This window comes from Oncorhynchus tshawytscha, linkage group LG31 (genome assembly GCF_018296145.1).
Source record: "Oncorhynchus tshawytscha isolate Ot180627B linkage group LG31, Otsh_v2.0, whole genome shotgun sequence".
NCBI classification, from domain to species: domain Eukaryota; kingdom Metazoa; phylum Chordata; class Actinopteri; order Salmoniformes; family Salmonidae; genus Oncorhynchus; species Oncorhynchus tshawytscha.
Window position 1 is genome coordinate 33511462 of NC_056459.1, and position 15459 is coordinate 33526920.

At 45.7% G+C, this 15459-nt stretch overlaps 1 protein-coding gene across 1 annotated transcript in view; it reads left to right on the forward strand.

Annotated features, from left to right (window-relative positions):
• The first annotated feature begins 721 nt into the window (after positions 1-721).
• LOC112239916 (probable histone deacetylase 1-B) overlaps positions 722-15459 on the forward strand; it is a 29834-nt gene continuing 15096 nt past the window's right edge. Inside the window, exons 1-8 of the mRNA XM_042309845.1 lie at positions 722-938; positions 1896-2008; positions 5424-5541; positions 6240-6314; positions 7744-7882; positions 12151-12292; positions 13670-13762; positions 13839-13947. Of these exons, the coding sequence (XP_042165779.1) occupies positions 857-938; positions 1896-2008; positions 5424-5541; positions 6240-6314; positions 7744-7882; positions 12151-12292; positions 13670-13762; positions 13839-13947 (871 nt within the window). The 5' untranslated portion in view covers positions 722-856. The remainder of the gene's footprint in view (positions 939-1895; positions 2009-5423; positions 5542-6239; positions 6315-7743; positions 7883-12150; positions 12293-13669; positions 13763-13838; positions 13948-15459) is intronic.

Below are 15459 nucleotides of genomic sequence, written 5' to 3' on the forward strand. Positions count from 1 at the left end.
AGAACAGACAGAAACAAGTGTACACCCTTCAACCCTGTTGACTCATCAGTAGGAAAGATTTGTTCCTCTTTTGGTCCATTCAACAACAGAGAGATACGAGCCTTGTTTCAGCAGGATATTGTATACCTTTTGTCATGCCTTATTGGAATGGATTTATTGATAATATCTGTTGGAAAAAAGTTTGGATGTTGCCACACACATACCTACTTGTTAACAAAATTAAGGAAGTTTCCTTTAAAATGATTCATAAATATTATCCTGCCAACCACTATATGAAGAAGTTTAAGGAAAACATCAACTCAAATTGCTCCTTTTGTAATGACCACCCAGAAACAGTTGTGCATCTTTTTTGGCATTGTATGCATGTAAGAAAACTGTGGCAAGACATCAGTAGGTTTATAATTGAACACATGTATGAAGATTTGACACTATTGTGGAGAGATGTACTGTTTGGATTCTTTACCTACGATAGAAATAAGCAGAATCATTTTTATGTAATTAATTTCATTATTCTTTTGGCCAAATTTCATATACACAAATGTAAATTTACAAACAGAAAACCACATTTTCGTACCCTACAAAAAGAAATTGAACTGTATTTTAAGACGGTTAAACGCTCTACTAACAAAAAAAGCGGTCCCTTAAGGTCCTTGTGTAATTGTAATGTGATATTGTACCCCCCTGGCCCCGCCCCTAGCCCCGCCCCTAGCTCGATTGTCTATTGTTTGTAATCTATGTATGCTTGTGTTCCCTCATGTGATTTATGTATTGATTTGATATGAATAAAATTAAAAAAAAGTGTACACCCTTCACAAACAACGCCTTCCGGTGATTGGACGAGACGGCGGTGTAAAACATGATGCGGTCTGTTAATTACAGAAACATGGCGCTGTCGTCTGCAGGAGGAACAAAGAAGAAAGTTTGCTATTATTATGATGGTAAGATTGAATGTTATGTAGCTTAGTGTGTGTGTGTCTTGTCTGCAATATTATTGATTGTATCGGCGAAGGATTTCGTGCTCGATAAAAAAATATATATATTTTTGTTGATCCACGTTGAAGTGCCGTAGGTGAGTTAGCTGCTAGCATGCTAACGTTACTGTAGCCGCAGACTGGTTAGCTCGCTAGCTAAGTTAGTTAGCCTGGTTAACCTGGTTAGGAATACGTTATTTTTTTTTTGGTTAGCTAGCCAAAGCAACTTGAGAATGGTCGTTTTTATTATTATTTTTTTCCCAAATGAGCTAAATTGCCGATATCTAGCTTGCTAGCAAGTTGATGCTTTTTTTTTTATTTTAAATTTGGGACAACTAGCCTAATAACGAAGAGATGGTTAGGAACTCAGTGTCTGAATCACAAATTGCCTCTTCATATTTATCTACACCATTTGTTTAGTAAAGTGGGGTTATCGTGTGTGTGTGTGTGTGTGTGTGTGTGTGTGTGTGTGTGTGTGTGTGTGTGTGTGTGTGTGTGTGTGTGTGTGTGTGTGTGTGTGTGTGTGTGTGTGTGAGGGGGGGGTTGAGCCTGTAGATTCAGATCACTTTTCAGAGGCTGCCCATTTGATTACTATTATAATTTGTGTTTCGTGCTGTGTAGCTACCAGGCTTGCATGTGTGATTCAGGCGTGATAGTGTCATAGCCTGGAACAAAAGCCGGCACTTTAAATCGACGGGTAAGAGCCTGGGTGAGACAGTAATAGAAATCCCAGAGTCGACCAGGTGAAGAGTCGGTCCGTGTCTTTTATTGACCCTGTAAGTCGCTCTGGATAAACGCATAAAGCTAAAATGACAAATGTTAAAGAACACAGTTACATACCTTATCTCTGGGGCTAGGTGGAAGGAAATGTTTTTTTTTTATTGTTTCGGTAGTTTGTCTAAACCTCATATTTCCTCTCCCCAGGCGACGTTGGTAATTATTACTATGGCCAGGGTCATCCCATGAAACCCCACAGGATCCGTATGACCCACAACCTCCTGCTCAACTATGGACTGTACAGGAAGATGGAGATATATGTGAGTACAGCAGCTACAGGGGGTTTATACACTTAAAAAAAAAAAAAAAAAAATATATATATATATATATATACACACACACACACACAAACTTCCTATTTAGTGATGCACACATTAAAAAATAATCCTAAACATCAAACAAGCCAAACATTGACGAATACGCTGATACGGTGTGCGAGTTCATTAGAACGTGCGTTGAAGATGTCGTTCCCATAGCAACGATTAAAACATTCCCTAACCAGAAACCGTGGATTGATGGCAGCATTCGTGTGAAACTGAAGGCACGAACCACTGCTTTTAATCAGGGCAAGGTGTCTGGTAACATGGCTGAATACAAACAGTGCAGCTATTCCCTCCGCAAGGCTATCAAACAAGCTAAGCGCCAGTACAGAGACAAAGTAGAATCTCAATTCAACGGCTCAGACACAAGAGGTATGTGGCAGGGTCTACAGTCAATCACGGACTACAGGAAGAAACCCAGCCCAGTCACGGACCAGGATGTCTTGCTCCCAGGCAGACTAAATAACTTTTTGCCCGCTTTGAGGACAATACAGTGCCACTGACACGGCCTGCAACGGAAACATGCGGTCTCTCCTTCACTGCAGCCGAAGTGAGTAAGACATTTAAACGTGTTAACCCTCGCAAGGCTGCAGGCCCAGACGGCATCCCCAGCCGCGCCCTCAGAGCATGCGCAGACCAGCTGGCCGGTGTGTTTACGGACATATTCAATCAATCCCTATACCAGTCTGCTGTTCCCACATGCTTCAAGAGGGCCACCATTGTTCCTGTTCCCAAGAAAGCTAAGGTAACTGAGCTAAACGACTACCGCCCGTAGCACTCACATCCGTCATCATGAAGTGCTTTGAGAGACTAGTCAAGGACCATATCACCTCCACCCTACCTGACACCCTTGACCCACTCCAATTTGCTTACCGCCCAAATAGGTCCACAGACGATGCAATCTCAACCACACTGCACACTGCCCTAACCCATCTGGACAAGAGGAATACCTATGTGAGAATGCTGTTCATCGACTACAGCTCGGCATTCAACACCATAGTACCCTCCAAGCTCAAATCAAATCAAATCAAATTTTATTTGTCACATACACATGGTTAGCAGATGTTAATGCGAGTGTAGCGAAATGCTTGTGCTTCTAGTTCCGACAATGCAGTAATAACGAGCAAGTAATCTAACTAACAATTCCAGAAAAAACTACTGTCATACACAGTGTAAGGGGATAAAGAATATGTACATAAGGATATATGAATGAGTGATGGTACAGAGCAGCATAGGCAAGATACAGTAGATGATATCGAGTACAGTATATACATATGAGATAAGTATGTAAACCAAGTGGCATAGTTAAAGTGGCTAGTGATACATGTATTACATAAGGATGCAGTCGATGATATAGAGTACATAGAGTACAGTATCAACGTATGCAACGTATCAAGCTCGAGACCCTGGGTCTCGACCCCGCCCTGTGCAACTGGGTACTGGACTTCCTGACGGGCCGCCCCCAGGTGGTGAGGGTAGGCAACAACATCTCCTCCCCGCTGATCCTCAACACTGGGGCCCCACAAGGGTGCGTTCTGAGCCCTCTCCTGTACTCCCTGTTCACCCACGACTGCGTGGCCATGCACGCCTCCAACTCAATCATCAAGTTTGCGGACGACACAACAGTGGTAGGCTTGATTACAAACAACGACGAGACGGCCTACAGGGAGGAGGTGAGGGCCCTCGGAGTGTGGTGTCAGGAAAATAACCTCACACTCAACGTCAACAAAACTAAGGAGATGATTGTGGACTTCAGGAAACAGCAGAGGGAACACCCCCATCCACATCGATGGAACAGTAGTGGAGAGGGTAGCAAGTTTTAAGTTCCTCGGCATACACATCACAGACAAACTGAATTGGTCCACTCACACAGACAGCATCGTGAGGAAGGCGCAGCAGCGCCTCTTCAACCTCAGGAGGCTGAAGAAATTCGGCTTGTCACCAAAAGCACTCACAAACTTCTACAGATGCACAATCGAGAGCATCCTGGCGGGCTGTATCACCGCCTGGTATGGCAACTGCACCGCCCTCAACCGTAAGGCTCTCCAGAGGGTAGTGAGGTCTGCACAACGCATCACCGGGGGCAAACTACCTGCCCTCCAGGACACCTACACCACCCGATGCTACAGGAAGGCCATAAAGATCATCAAGGACATCAACCACCCGAGCCACTGCCTGTTCACCCCGCTGCCATCCAGAAGGCGAGGTCAGTACAGGTGCATCAAAGCTGGGACCGAGAGACTGAAAAACAGCTTCTATCTCAAGGCCATCAGACTGTTAAACAGCCACCACTAACATTGAGTGGCTACTGCCAACACACTGTCAATGACACTGACTCTACTCCAGCCACTTTAATCATGGGAATTGATGGGAAATGATGTAAATATATCACTAGCCACTTTAAACAATGCTACCTTATATAATGTTACTTACCCTACATTGTTCATCTCATATGCATACGTTGATACTGTACTCTATATCATCGACTGCATCCTTATGTAATACATGTATCACTAGCCACTTTAACTATACCACTTGGTTTACATACTTATCTCATATGTATATACTGTACTCGATATCATCTACTGTATCTTGCCTATGCTGCTCTGTACCATCACTCATTCATATATCCTTATGTACATATTCTTTATCCCCTTACACTGTGTATGACAGTAGTTTTTTTGGAATTGTTAGTTAGATTACTTGCTCGTTATTACTGCATTGTCGGAACTAGAAGCACAAGCATTTCGCTACACTCGCATTAACATCTGCTAACCATGTGTATGTGACAAATAAAATTTGATTTGATTTGATTTGAGTGTTACTTTTCAGAACGTGGCCAAGAGATGGGTCTATAGAGGATGGCACAGTGGTCTAAGGCACTGCATCTCAGTTACTACAGACCCTGGTTCGATTCCAGGCTGTATCGTAACCGGTCGTGATTGGGAGGCCCATAGGGCGGTGCACAATTGGCCCAGCGCTGTTAGGGTTTGCCCGGGATAGGCAGTTATTGTAAATAAGAATTTTGTTCATAACTGACTTGCTTAGTTAAATAAAAAAACATGATATAAATATATTGTATAGGACTGAAGCTGATACGAGTGGACTTCTAATTCTTCAACACACTTCTACACTACAGGTCCAAAGTAACTTTCTGTATAGTTGAGCTGGTCCAAAGTCATATAGACTTATAAAGACCTAGATGGATAGTTGTGGACAATATGTTTTCTGACCTTCCATATATTTTGGGTTATTGATAATATCAGATGAAATTAGGTGACCATTTTAGCAACCAGGAAATGGTGGTGTTTTCCACCTTTTTTTCAGCCGTTTTTGATTTCCTTTGACCTCCTAGAGACCCCACAAGGCCAGTGGAGAGGAGATGACCAAGTACCACAGTGACGACTACATCAAGTTCCTGCGTTCCATCCGGCCAGACAACATGTCAGAGCACAGCAAACAGATGCAGAGATGTGAGTAGCAGACAGTGTTTCCCCCTAGCATTGTTTAGGTGGGGCGCCCTATGTGTTATTTAAAAGGATAGTTCACCCCAAAACCAAAGTTTTCCATACGTTTTAATAACTAGTTTGCCATACGTTTTAATAACTAGTTTGCCATACGTTTTCATAACTAGTTTTCCATAAGTTTTAATAACTAGTTTTCCATACGTTTTAATAACTAGTTTTCCATACGTTTTAATAACTAGTTTTCCATACGTTTTAATAACTAGTTTTCCATACGTTTTAATAACTAGTTTTCCATACGTTTTAATAACTAGTTTTCCATACGTTTTAATAACTAGTTTTCCATACGTTTTAATAACTAGTTTTCCATACGTTTTAATAACTAGTTTTCCATACGTTTTAATAACTAGTTTGCCATACGTTTTCATAACTAGTTTTCCATACGTTTTAATAACTAGTTTTCCATACGTTTTAATAACTAGTTTTCCATACGTTTTAATAACTAGTTTTCCATACGTTTTAATAACTAGTTTGCCATACGTTTTAATAACTAGTTTGCCATACGTTTTCATATGGGCTAATGTTGAGCTGACTTTAGACTGTACTCCACACTCACATCTGTTTAGGTAGTGCTTTAATGCATTGGAACACATGTGCAGGATTCACATCTCAAATGAATGTCTTCTATCCTTGCTGCTCTCTAACAGTTAATGTGGGAGAGGACTGCCCAGTGTTTGACGGCCTGTTTGAGTTCTGTCAGCTCTCAACGGGAGGCTCTGTCGGTAAGTCTCATCTCCTCTCTCGTTTGTCTCGCTCCTTATTGCCTGTCTCTGTTCTCTCTCTCGCTCCTTATTGACTCTCTGTCCTCGCTCTTTGTTGACTGTCTCTGTCCTCTCTCTCGCTCGCTCCTTATTGACTCTCTGTCCTCTCTCTCGCTCCTTATTGCCTGTCTCTGTCCTCTCTCTCGCTCCTTATTGACTGTCTCTGTCCTCGCTCCTTATTGACTGTCTCTGTCCTCGCTCCTTATTGACTGTCTCTGTCCTCTCTCTCGCTCCTTATTGACTGTCTCTGTCCTCTCTCTCGCTCCTTATTGACTGTCTCTGTCCTCTCTCTCGCTCCTTATTGACTGTCTCTGTCCTCTCTCTCGCTCCTTATTGACTCTCTGTCCTCTCTCTCGCTCCTTATTGACTGTCTCTGTCCTCGCTCCTTATTGACTGTCTCTGTTCTCTCTCTCGCTCCTTATTGACTGTCTCTGTCCTCTCTCGCTCCTTATTGACTGTCTCTGTCCTCTCTCGCTCCTTATTGACTCTCTGTCCTCTCTCGCTCCTTATTGACTCTCTGTCCTCTCTCGCTCCTTATTGACTGTCTGTCCTCTCTCGCTCCTTATTGACTCTCTGTCCTCTCTCGCTCCTTATTGACTCTCTGTCCTCTCTCGCTCCTTATTGACTGTCTGTCCTCTCTCTCTCCTTATTGACTGTCTGTCCTCTCTCTCTCCTTATTGACTGTCTGTCCTCTCTCTCTCTCCTTATTGACTGTCTGTCCTCTCTCTCTCTCCTTATTGACTGTCTCTGTTCTCTCTCTCACTCCTTATTGACTCTCTGTCCTCGCTCTTTGTTGACTGTCTCTTTCCTCTCTCTCTCTCCTTGTTGACTGTCTCTTTCCTCTCTCTCTCTCCTTGTTGACTGTCTCTGTCCTCGCTCCTTATTGACTGTCTCTGTCCTCGCTCCTTATTGACTGTCTCTGTCCTCGCTCCTTATTGACTGTCTCTGTCCTCGCTCCTTATTGACTGTCTCTGTCCTCGCTCCTTATTGACTGTCTCTGTCCTCGCTCCTTATTGACTGTCTCTGTCCTCGCTCCTTATTGACTGTCTCTGTCCTCGCTCCTTATTGACTGTCTCTGTCCTCTCTCCTTATTGACTGTCTCTGTCCTCGCTCCTTATTGACTGTCTCTGTTCTCTCTCCTTGTTGACTGTCTTTGTCCTCTCTCCTTATTGACTGTCTCTGTCCTCGCTCCTTATTGACTGTCTCTGTCCTCGCTCCTTATTGACTGTCTCTGTCCTCGCTCCTTATTGACTGTCTCTGTCCTCTCTCGCTCCTTATTGACTGTCTCTGTCCTCTCTCGCTCCTTATTGACTGTCTCTGTTCTCTCTCGCGCGCTCCTTATTGATTGTCTCTGTCCTCCCTCTGTGTGTGTGTGTGTGTGTGTGTGTAGCGGGGGCAGTGAAGCTGAACAAGCAGCAGACTGACATCGCCATCAACTGGGCCGGAGGACTCCATCATGCCAAGAAGTCTGAGGCCTCGGGGTTCTGCTACGTCAACGACATAGTCCTCGCCATCCTGGAGCTGCTCAAGTAAGAGCCCTGTGTGTGGCCACCTCACCCACACATACTCCCCGGTTGGGCCGCCCCCCCCGTTGGGCCACCTCACTGTGTGTGTGCCACCTCACCCGACCCCCGTTGGGCCACCTCACTGTGTGTGTGCCACCTCACCCGCCCCCTCGTTGGGCCACCTCACCCGCACCCCCGTTGGGCCACCTCACCCGCACCCCCGTTGGGCCACCTCACCCGCACCCCCCGTTGGGCCACTTCACCCGCCCCTCGTTGGGCCACTTCACCCCCCTTGTTGGGCCACCTCACCCCCCTCGTTGGGCCGTCTTCTTGTCTTCCATCTTTCACTTCTGGGGAAAGACACAGAATGTTGAAGTGTCCTTAGCTGGTCGTGTGTGTGTGTGTGTTGTTGAAATGAATAGTCTCCTGGCTCTGATGAGGAACATAGGACAGACAATTAAATCCACTCATCTATCAGGTATTAACGCCATTGTAATGATCGGTTCTAAAATGAACTGAGTTTATTGATGTCTGTCAGACGACTGAACAGACAAAGATGTGTTCTCAGCAGTGTGTACTACTCCGTCTCCTTCCCTCTGAACACATCTGTTTCTAGGCAGGAAGTTAAGTGATGTACTCCATCTCCTTCCCTCTGAACATCTCTGTTTCTAGGCAGGAAGTTAAGTGATGTACTCCATCTCCTTCCCTCTGAACATCTCTGTTTCTAGGCAGGAAGTTAAGTGATGTGGGTAATAAACTGTTCCTTCTCCCTTAATGTGACCTGGCCTCACGTCCCCCCCCCACACTCCACTGCTCTCCATCCTTATCAGTGTCGACAACCATGTGATTGCCTTTCCCTCACACAGTAACATTCCAAGCCCCTTTTGGTTCATATCCACCGTAGACGTTCCTCCTATAGCGAACCATTCACTTCTGGTGTAGACGTTCCTCCTATAGCGAACCATTCACTTCTGGTGTAGACGTTCCTCCTACAGCGAACCATTCACTTCTGGTGTAGACGTTCCTCCTATAGCGAACCATTCACTTCTGGTGTAGATGTTCCTCCTATAGCGAACCATTCACTTCTGGTGTAGACGTTCCTCCTATAGCGAACCATTCACTTCTGGTGTAGACAACCTGTAGACGTTCCTCCTACAGCGAACCATTCACTTCTGGTGTAGACAACCTGTAGACGTTCCTCCTATAGCGAACCATTCACTTCTGGTGTAGACGTTCCTCCTATAGCGAACCATTCACTTCTGGTGTAGACGTTCCTCCTATAGCGAACCATTCACTTCTGTTGTAGACGTTCCTCCTACAGTGAACCATTCACTTCTGGTGTAGACAACCTGTAGACGTTCCTCCTATAGTGAACCATTCACTTCTGGTGTAGACGTTCCTCCTACAGTGAACCATTCACTTCTGGTGTAGACAACCTGTAGACGTTCCTCCTATAGTGAACCATTCACTTCTGGTGTAGACGTTCCTCCTATAGCGAACCATTCACTTCTGGTGTAGACGTTCCTCCTATAGCGCACCATTCACTTCTGGTGTAGACGTTCCTCCTATAGCGAACCATTCACTTCTGGTGGAGACGTTCCTCCTACAGTGAACCATTCACTTCTGGTGTAGACAACCTGTAGATGTTCCTCCTATAGCGAACCATTCACTTCTGGTGTAGACAACCTGACCCTTCTCCTTTCTCTAGGACACCTGATGATTTAACCATATTGTAAAGGTTAGCGGTCAGAACCTATCGGTATGTAATGAGTTGTCTGTCCTGTCAGGTAATATGAATCTAACGAGTTGTCTGTCCTGTCAGGTAATATGAATCTAACGTAGATATTGTATATAATGAGTTGTCTGTCCTGTCAGGTAATATGAATCTAACGTAGATATTGTATATAATGAGTTGTCTGTCCTGTCAGGTAATATGAATCTAACATAGATATTGTATATAATGAGTTGTCTGTCCTGTCAGGTAATATGAATCTAACGTAGATGTTGTATATAATGAGTTGTCTGTCCTGTCAGGTAATATGAATCTAACATAGATATTGTATATAATGAGTTGTCTGTCCTGTCAGGTAATAGAATCTAACATAGATATTGTATATAATGAGTTGTCTGTCCTGTCAGGTAATAGAATCTAACATAGATATTGTATATAATGAGTTGTCTGTCCTGTCAGGTAATAGAATCTAACATAGATATTGTATATAATGAGTTGTCTGTCCTGTCAGGTAATATGAATCTAACATAGATATTGTATATAATGAGTTGTCTGTCCTGTCAGGTAATATGAATCTAACATAGATATTGTATGTAATGAGTTGTCTGTCCTGTCAGGTAATATGAATCTAACATAGATATTGTATGTAATGAGTTGTCTGTCCTGTCAGGTAATATGAATCTAACATAGATATTGTATGTAATGAGTTGTCTGTCCTGTCAGGTAATATGAATCTAACATAGATATTGTATGTAATGAGTTGTCTGTCCTGTCAGGTAATAGAATCTAATGAGTTGTCTGTCCTGTCAGGTAATATGTATATAATGAGTTGTCTGTCCTGTCAGGTAATATGAATCTAACATAGATATTGTATGTAATGAGTTGTCTGTCCTATCAGGTAATAGTATGTAATGAGTTGTCTGTCCTATCAGGTAATAGTATATAATGAGTTGTCTGTCCTGTCAGGTAATATGTATATAATGAGTTGTCTGTCCTATCAGGTAATATGAATCTAACATAGATATTGTATATAATGAGTTGTCTGTCCTGTCAGGTAATAGAATCTAACATAGATATTGTATATAATGAGTTGTCTGTCCTGTCAGGTAATAGAATCTAACATAGATATTGTATGTAATGAGTTGTCTGTCCTGTCAGGTAATAGAATCTAACATAGATATTGTATGTAATGAGTTGTCTGTCCTGTCAGGTAATATGAATCTAACATAGATATTGTATATAATGAGTTGTCTGTCCTGTCAGGTAATAGAATCTAACATAGATATTGTATGTAATGAGTTGTCTGTCCTGTCAGGTAATATGAATCTAACATAGATATTGTATGTAATGAGTTGTCTGTCCTGTCAGGTAATATGTATGTAATGAGTTGTCTGTCCTGTCAGGTAATAGAATCTAACATAGATATTGTATATAATGAGTTGTCTGTCCTGTCAGGTAATATGTATGTAATGAGTTGTCTGTCCTGTCAGGTAATAGAATCTAACATAGATATTGTATATAATGAGTTGTCTGTCCTGTCAGGTAATATGAATCTAACATAGATATTGTATGTAATGAGTTGTCTGTCCTGTCAGGTAATATGTATGTAATGAGTTGTCTGTCCTGTCAGGTAATAGAATCTAACATAGATATTGTATATAATGAGTTGTCTGTCCTGTCAGGTAATAGAATCTAACATAGATATTGTATGTAATGAGTTGTCTGTCCTGTCAGGTAATATGAATCTAACATAGATATTGTATATAATGAGTTGTCTGTCCTGTCAGGTAATATGAATCTAACATAGATATTGTATATAATGAGTTGTCTGTCCGCTCAGGTAATATGAATCTAACATAGATATTGTATATAATGAGTTGTCTGTCCTGTCAGGTAATATGAATCTAACATAGATATTGTATGTAATGAGTTGTCTGTCCTGTCAGGTAATATGAATCTAACATAGATATTGTATGTAATGAGTTGTCTGTCCTGTCAGGTAATATGAATCTAACATAGATATTGTATGTAATGAGTTGTCTGTCCTATCAGGTAATAGTATATAATGAGTTGTCTGTCCTGTCAGGTAATATGTATATAATGAGTTGTCTGTCCTGTCAGGTAATATGAATCTAACATAGATATTGTATGTAATGAGTTGTCTGTCCTGTCAGGTAATATGAATCTAACATAGATATTGTATGTAATGAGTTGTCTGTCCTGTCAGGTAATATGAATCTAACATAGATATTGTATGTAATGAGTTGTCTGTCCTATCAGGTAATAGTATATAATGAGTTGTCTGTCCTGTCAGGTAATATGTATATAATGAGTTGTCTGTCCTATCAGGTAATATGAATCTAACATAGATATTGTATATAATGAGTTGTCTGTCCTGTCAGGTAATAGAATCTAACATAGATATTGTATGTAATGAGTTGTCTGTCCTGTCAGGTAATATGAATCTAACATAGATATTGTATATAATGAGTTGTCTGTCCTATCAGGTAATATGAATCTAACATAGATATTGTATATAATGAGTTGTCTGTCCTATCAGGTACCACCAGAGGGTGTTGTACATAGACATCGACATTCACCATGGAGACGGAGTGGAAGAGGCTTTCTTCACCACAGACCGGGTCATGACGGTGTCCTTCCACAAGTATGGAGAATACTTCCCTGGCACCGGAGACCTGAGGGTGAGTGTGTGTGTGTGTGTCCTCTGGGAGAATACCTCCCTGGCACCGGAGACCTGAGGGTGAGTGTGTGTGTGTGTCCTCTGGGAGAATACCTCCCTGGCACCGGAGACCTGAGGGTGAGTGTGTGTGTGTGTCCTCTGGGAGAATACCTCCCTGGTACCGGAGACCTGAGGGTGAGTGTGTGTGTGTCCTCTGGGAGAATACCTCCCTGGTACCGGAGACCTGAGGGTGAGTGTGTGTGTGTCCTCTGGGAGAATACCTCCCTGGCACCGGAGACCTGAGGGTGAGTGTGTGTGTGTGTCCTCTGGGAGAATACCTCCCTGGCACCGGAGACCTGAGGGTGAGTGTGTGTGTCCTCTGGTACCGGAGACCTGAGGGTGAGTGTGTGTGTGTGTGTGTGTCCTCTGGGAGAATACCTCCCTGGCACCGGAGACCTGAGGGTGAGTGTGTGTGTGTCCTCTGGTACCGGAGACCTGAGGGTGAGTGTGTGTGTGTCCTCTGGTACCGGAGACCTGAGGGTGAGTGTGTGTGTGTCCTCTGGGAGAATACCTCCCTGGTACTGGAGACCTGAGAGTGTTTGTGTGTGTGTCCTCTGGTACCGGAGACCTGAGGGTGAGTGTGTGTGTGTCCTCTGGTACCGGAGACCTGAGGGTGAGTGTGTGTGTGTCCTCTGGTACCGGAGACCTGAGGGTGAGTGTGTGTGTGTGTGTGTCCTCTGGTACCGGAGACCTGAGGGTGTGTGTGTGTGTGTCCTCTGGTACCGGAGACCTGAGGGTGAGTGTGTGTGTGTGTGTGTCCTCTGGTACCGGAGACCTGAGGGTGAGTGTGTGTGTGTCCTCTGGTACCGGAGACCTGAGGGTGAGTGTGTGTGTGTGTGTGTCCTCTGGTACCGGAGACCTGAGGGTGAGTGTGTGTGTGTGTGTGTCCTCTGGTACCGGAGACCTGAGGGTGAGTGTGTGTGTGTGTGTCCTCTGGTACCGGAGACCTGAGGGTGTGTGAGTCCTCTGGGAGAATACCTCCCTGGTACCGGAGACCTGTGTGTGTGTGTGTGTGTGTGTGTTGGGGGGCAGAAATAAGCATGATATATTTCAGTGTGTTCCTCTGTGTGTGATTACACTTCCCCCTTCAGAGTGATGTATTGTTTACCTATATTTGAGTCATTACTGTACTCCAGAATGTACAATAAGGTGTGTGTGTAGGACATTGGAGCAGGGAAGGGGAAGTACTACGCTGTAAACTACCCTCTCAGAGAATGGTGTGTGTGTGTGTGTGTGTGTGTGTGTGTGTGTGTGTGTGTGTAGGACATTGGAGCAGGGAAGGGGAAGTACTACGCTGTAAACTACCCTCTCAGAGAATGGTGTGTGTGTGTGTGTGTAGGACATTGGAGCAGGGAAGGGGAAGTACTACGCTGTAAACTACCCTCTCAGAGACGGCATCGACGATGAGTCTTACGAAGCCATCTTCAGACCTGTAAGTCATTCCGTGTTTTGGTTCCATACACACGGTAACGTTGTTGTTGTTGTAATCAATGTGTGTGTGTTGCTAGGTGATGGCTAAAGTGATGGAGATGTTCCAACCCAGTGCAGTCGTGTTACAGTGTGGAGCCGACTCTCTCTCAGGAGACAGACTGGGCTGTTTCAACCTCACCATCAAAGGTAACGCACCTGAAGGAGGGCTGTCTTCAGTGTGTGTGTGTGTGTGTGTGTGTGTTGCTAGGACTCTCTCTCAGGAGACACTGGGCTGTTTCAACCTGACCATCAAAGGTAACACACATTTTACTCAACAGTTTGTGTTTTCAGGTGCCGTGTGGCGTTACAGTAAGAGTGGAATAATGTCGTTTTAATGATCCTGCTCTAACGGTGTTGGTATTGATGTGTAGGCTTGTTTAGTATACTGTCTGTCTGCCAGCCAGGCCTTCTGTCTGTCGGTCGGTCGGTCTGCCTGCCAACGGGACACACACAGCATTATACCTAACGGCACACACACAGTGTGTGTGTGTGTGTGTGTGTGTGTGTGTGTGTGTGTGTGTGTGGGTTGTTGGCAGACCGACAGAAGGCCTGGCTGGCAGGCAGGCAGACAGACCGACAGAAGGCCTGGCTGGCAGGCAGGCAGACAGACCGAAGGCCTGGCTGGCAGACCGACCGAAGGCCTGGCTGGCAGACCGACCGAAGGCCTGGCTGGCAGACCGACCGAAGGCCTGGCTGGCAGACCGACCGAAGGCCTGGCTGGCAGACCGACCGAAGGCCTGGCTGGCAGACCGACCGAAGGCCTGGCTGGCAGACCGACCGGGCCTGGCTGGCAGACCGACCGAAGGCCTGGCTGGCTGGCAGACCGACCGAAGGCCTGGCTGGCAGGCAGACAGACAGACCGACAGAAGGCCTGGCTGGCAGGCAGGCAGACAGACCGACAGAAGGCCTGGCTGGCAGGCAGGCAGACAGACCGACAGAAGGCCTGGCTGGCAGGCAGGCAGACAGACCGACAGAAGGCCTGGCTGGCAGGCAGGCAGACCGACCGACAGAAGGGCTGGCTGGCAGGCAGGCAGACCAGAAGGCCGGGCTGGCAGGCAGTCCGACAGAAGGCCTGGCTGGCAGGCAGGCAGACAGACCGACAGAAGGCCTGGCTGGCAGGCAGGCAGACCGACCGACAGAAGGGCTGGCTGGCAGGCCGGCAGACCGACAGAAGGCCTGGCTGGCAGGCAGGCCGACCGACAGAAGGCCTGGCTGGCAGGCAGGCAGACCAACCGACAGAAGGCCTGGCTGGCAGGCAGTCCGACAGAAGGCCTGGCTGGCAGGCAGTCCGACAGAAGGCCGGGCAGGCAGTCCGACAGAAGGCCGGGCTGGCTGGCAGGCAGACAGACAGAAGGCCTGGCTGGCAGGCAGGCAGACCGAAGGCCTGGCTGGCAGGCAGGCAGACCGACCGAAGGCCTGGCTGGCAGACCGACCGACCGAAGGCCTGGCTGGCAGGCAGGCAGGCAGACAGGCAGGCAGGCAGGCAGACGGCCTGGCTGGCAGGCAGGCAGAACGGCAGACCGAAGGCCTGGCTGGCAGGCAGGCAGAACGACCGACCGAAGGCCTGGCTGGCAGGCAGAACGACCGACCAAGGCCTGGCTGGCAGGCAGGCAGGCAGACGGACCGAAGGCCTGGCTGGCAGGCAGACCGACAGAAGGC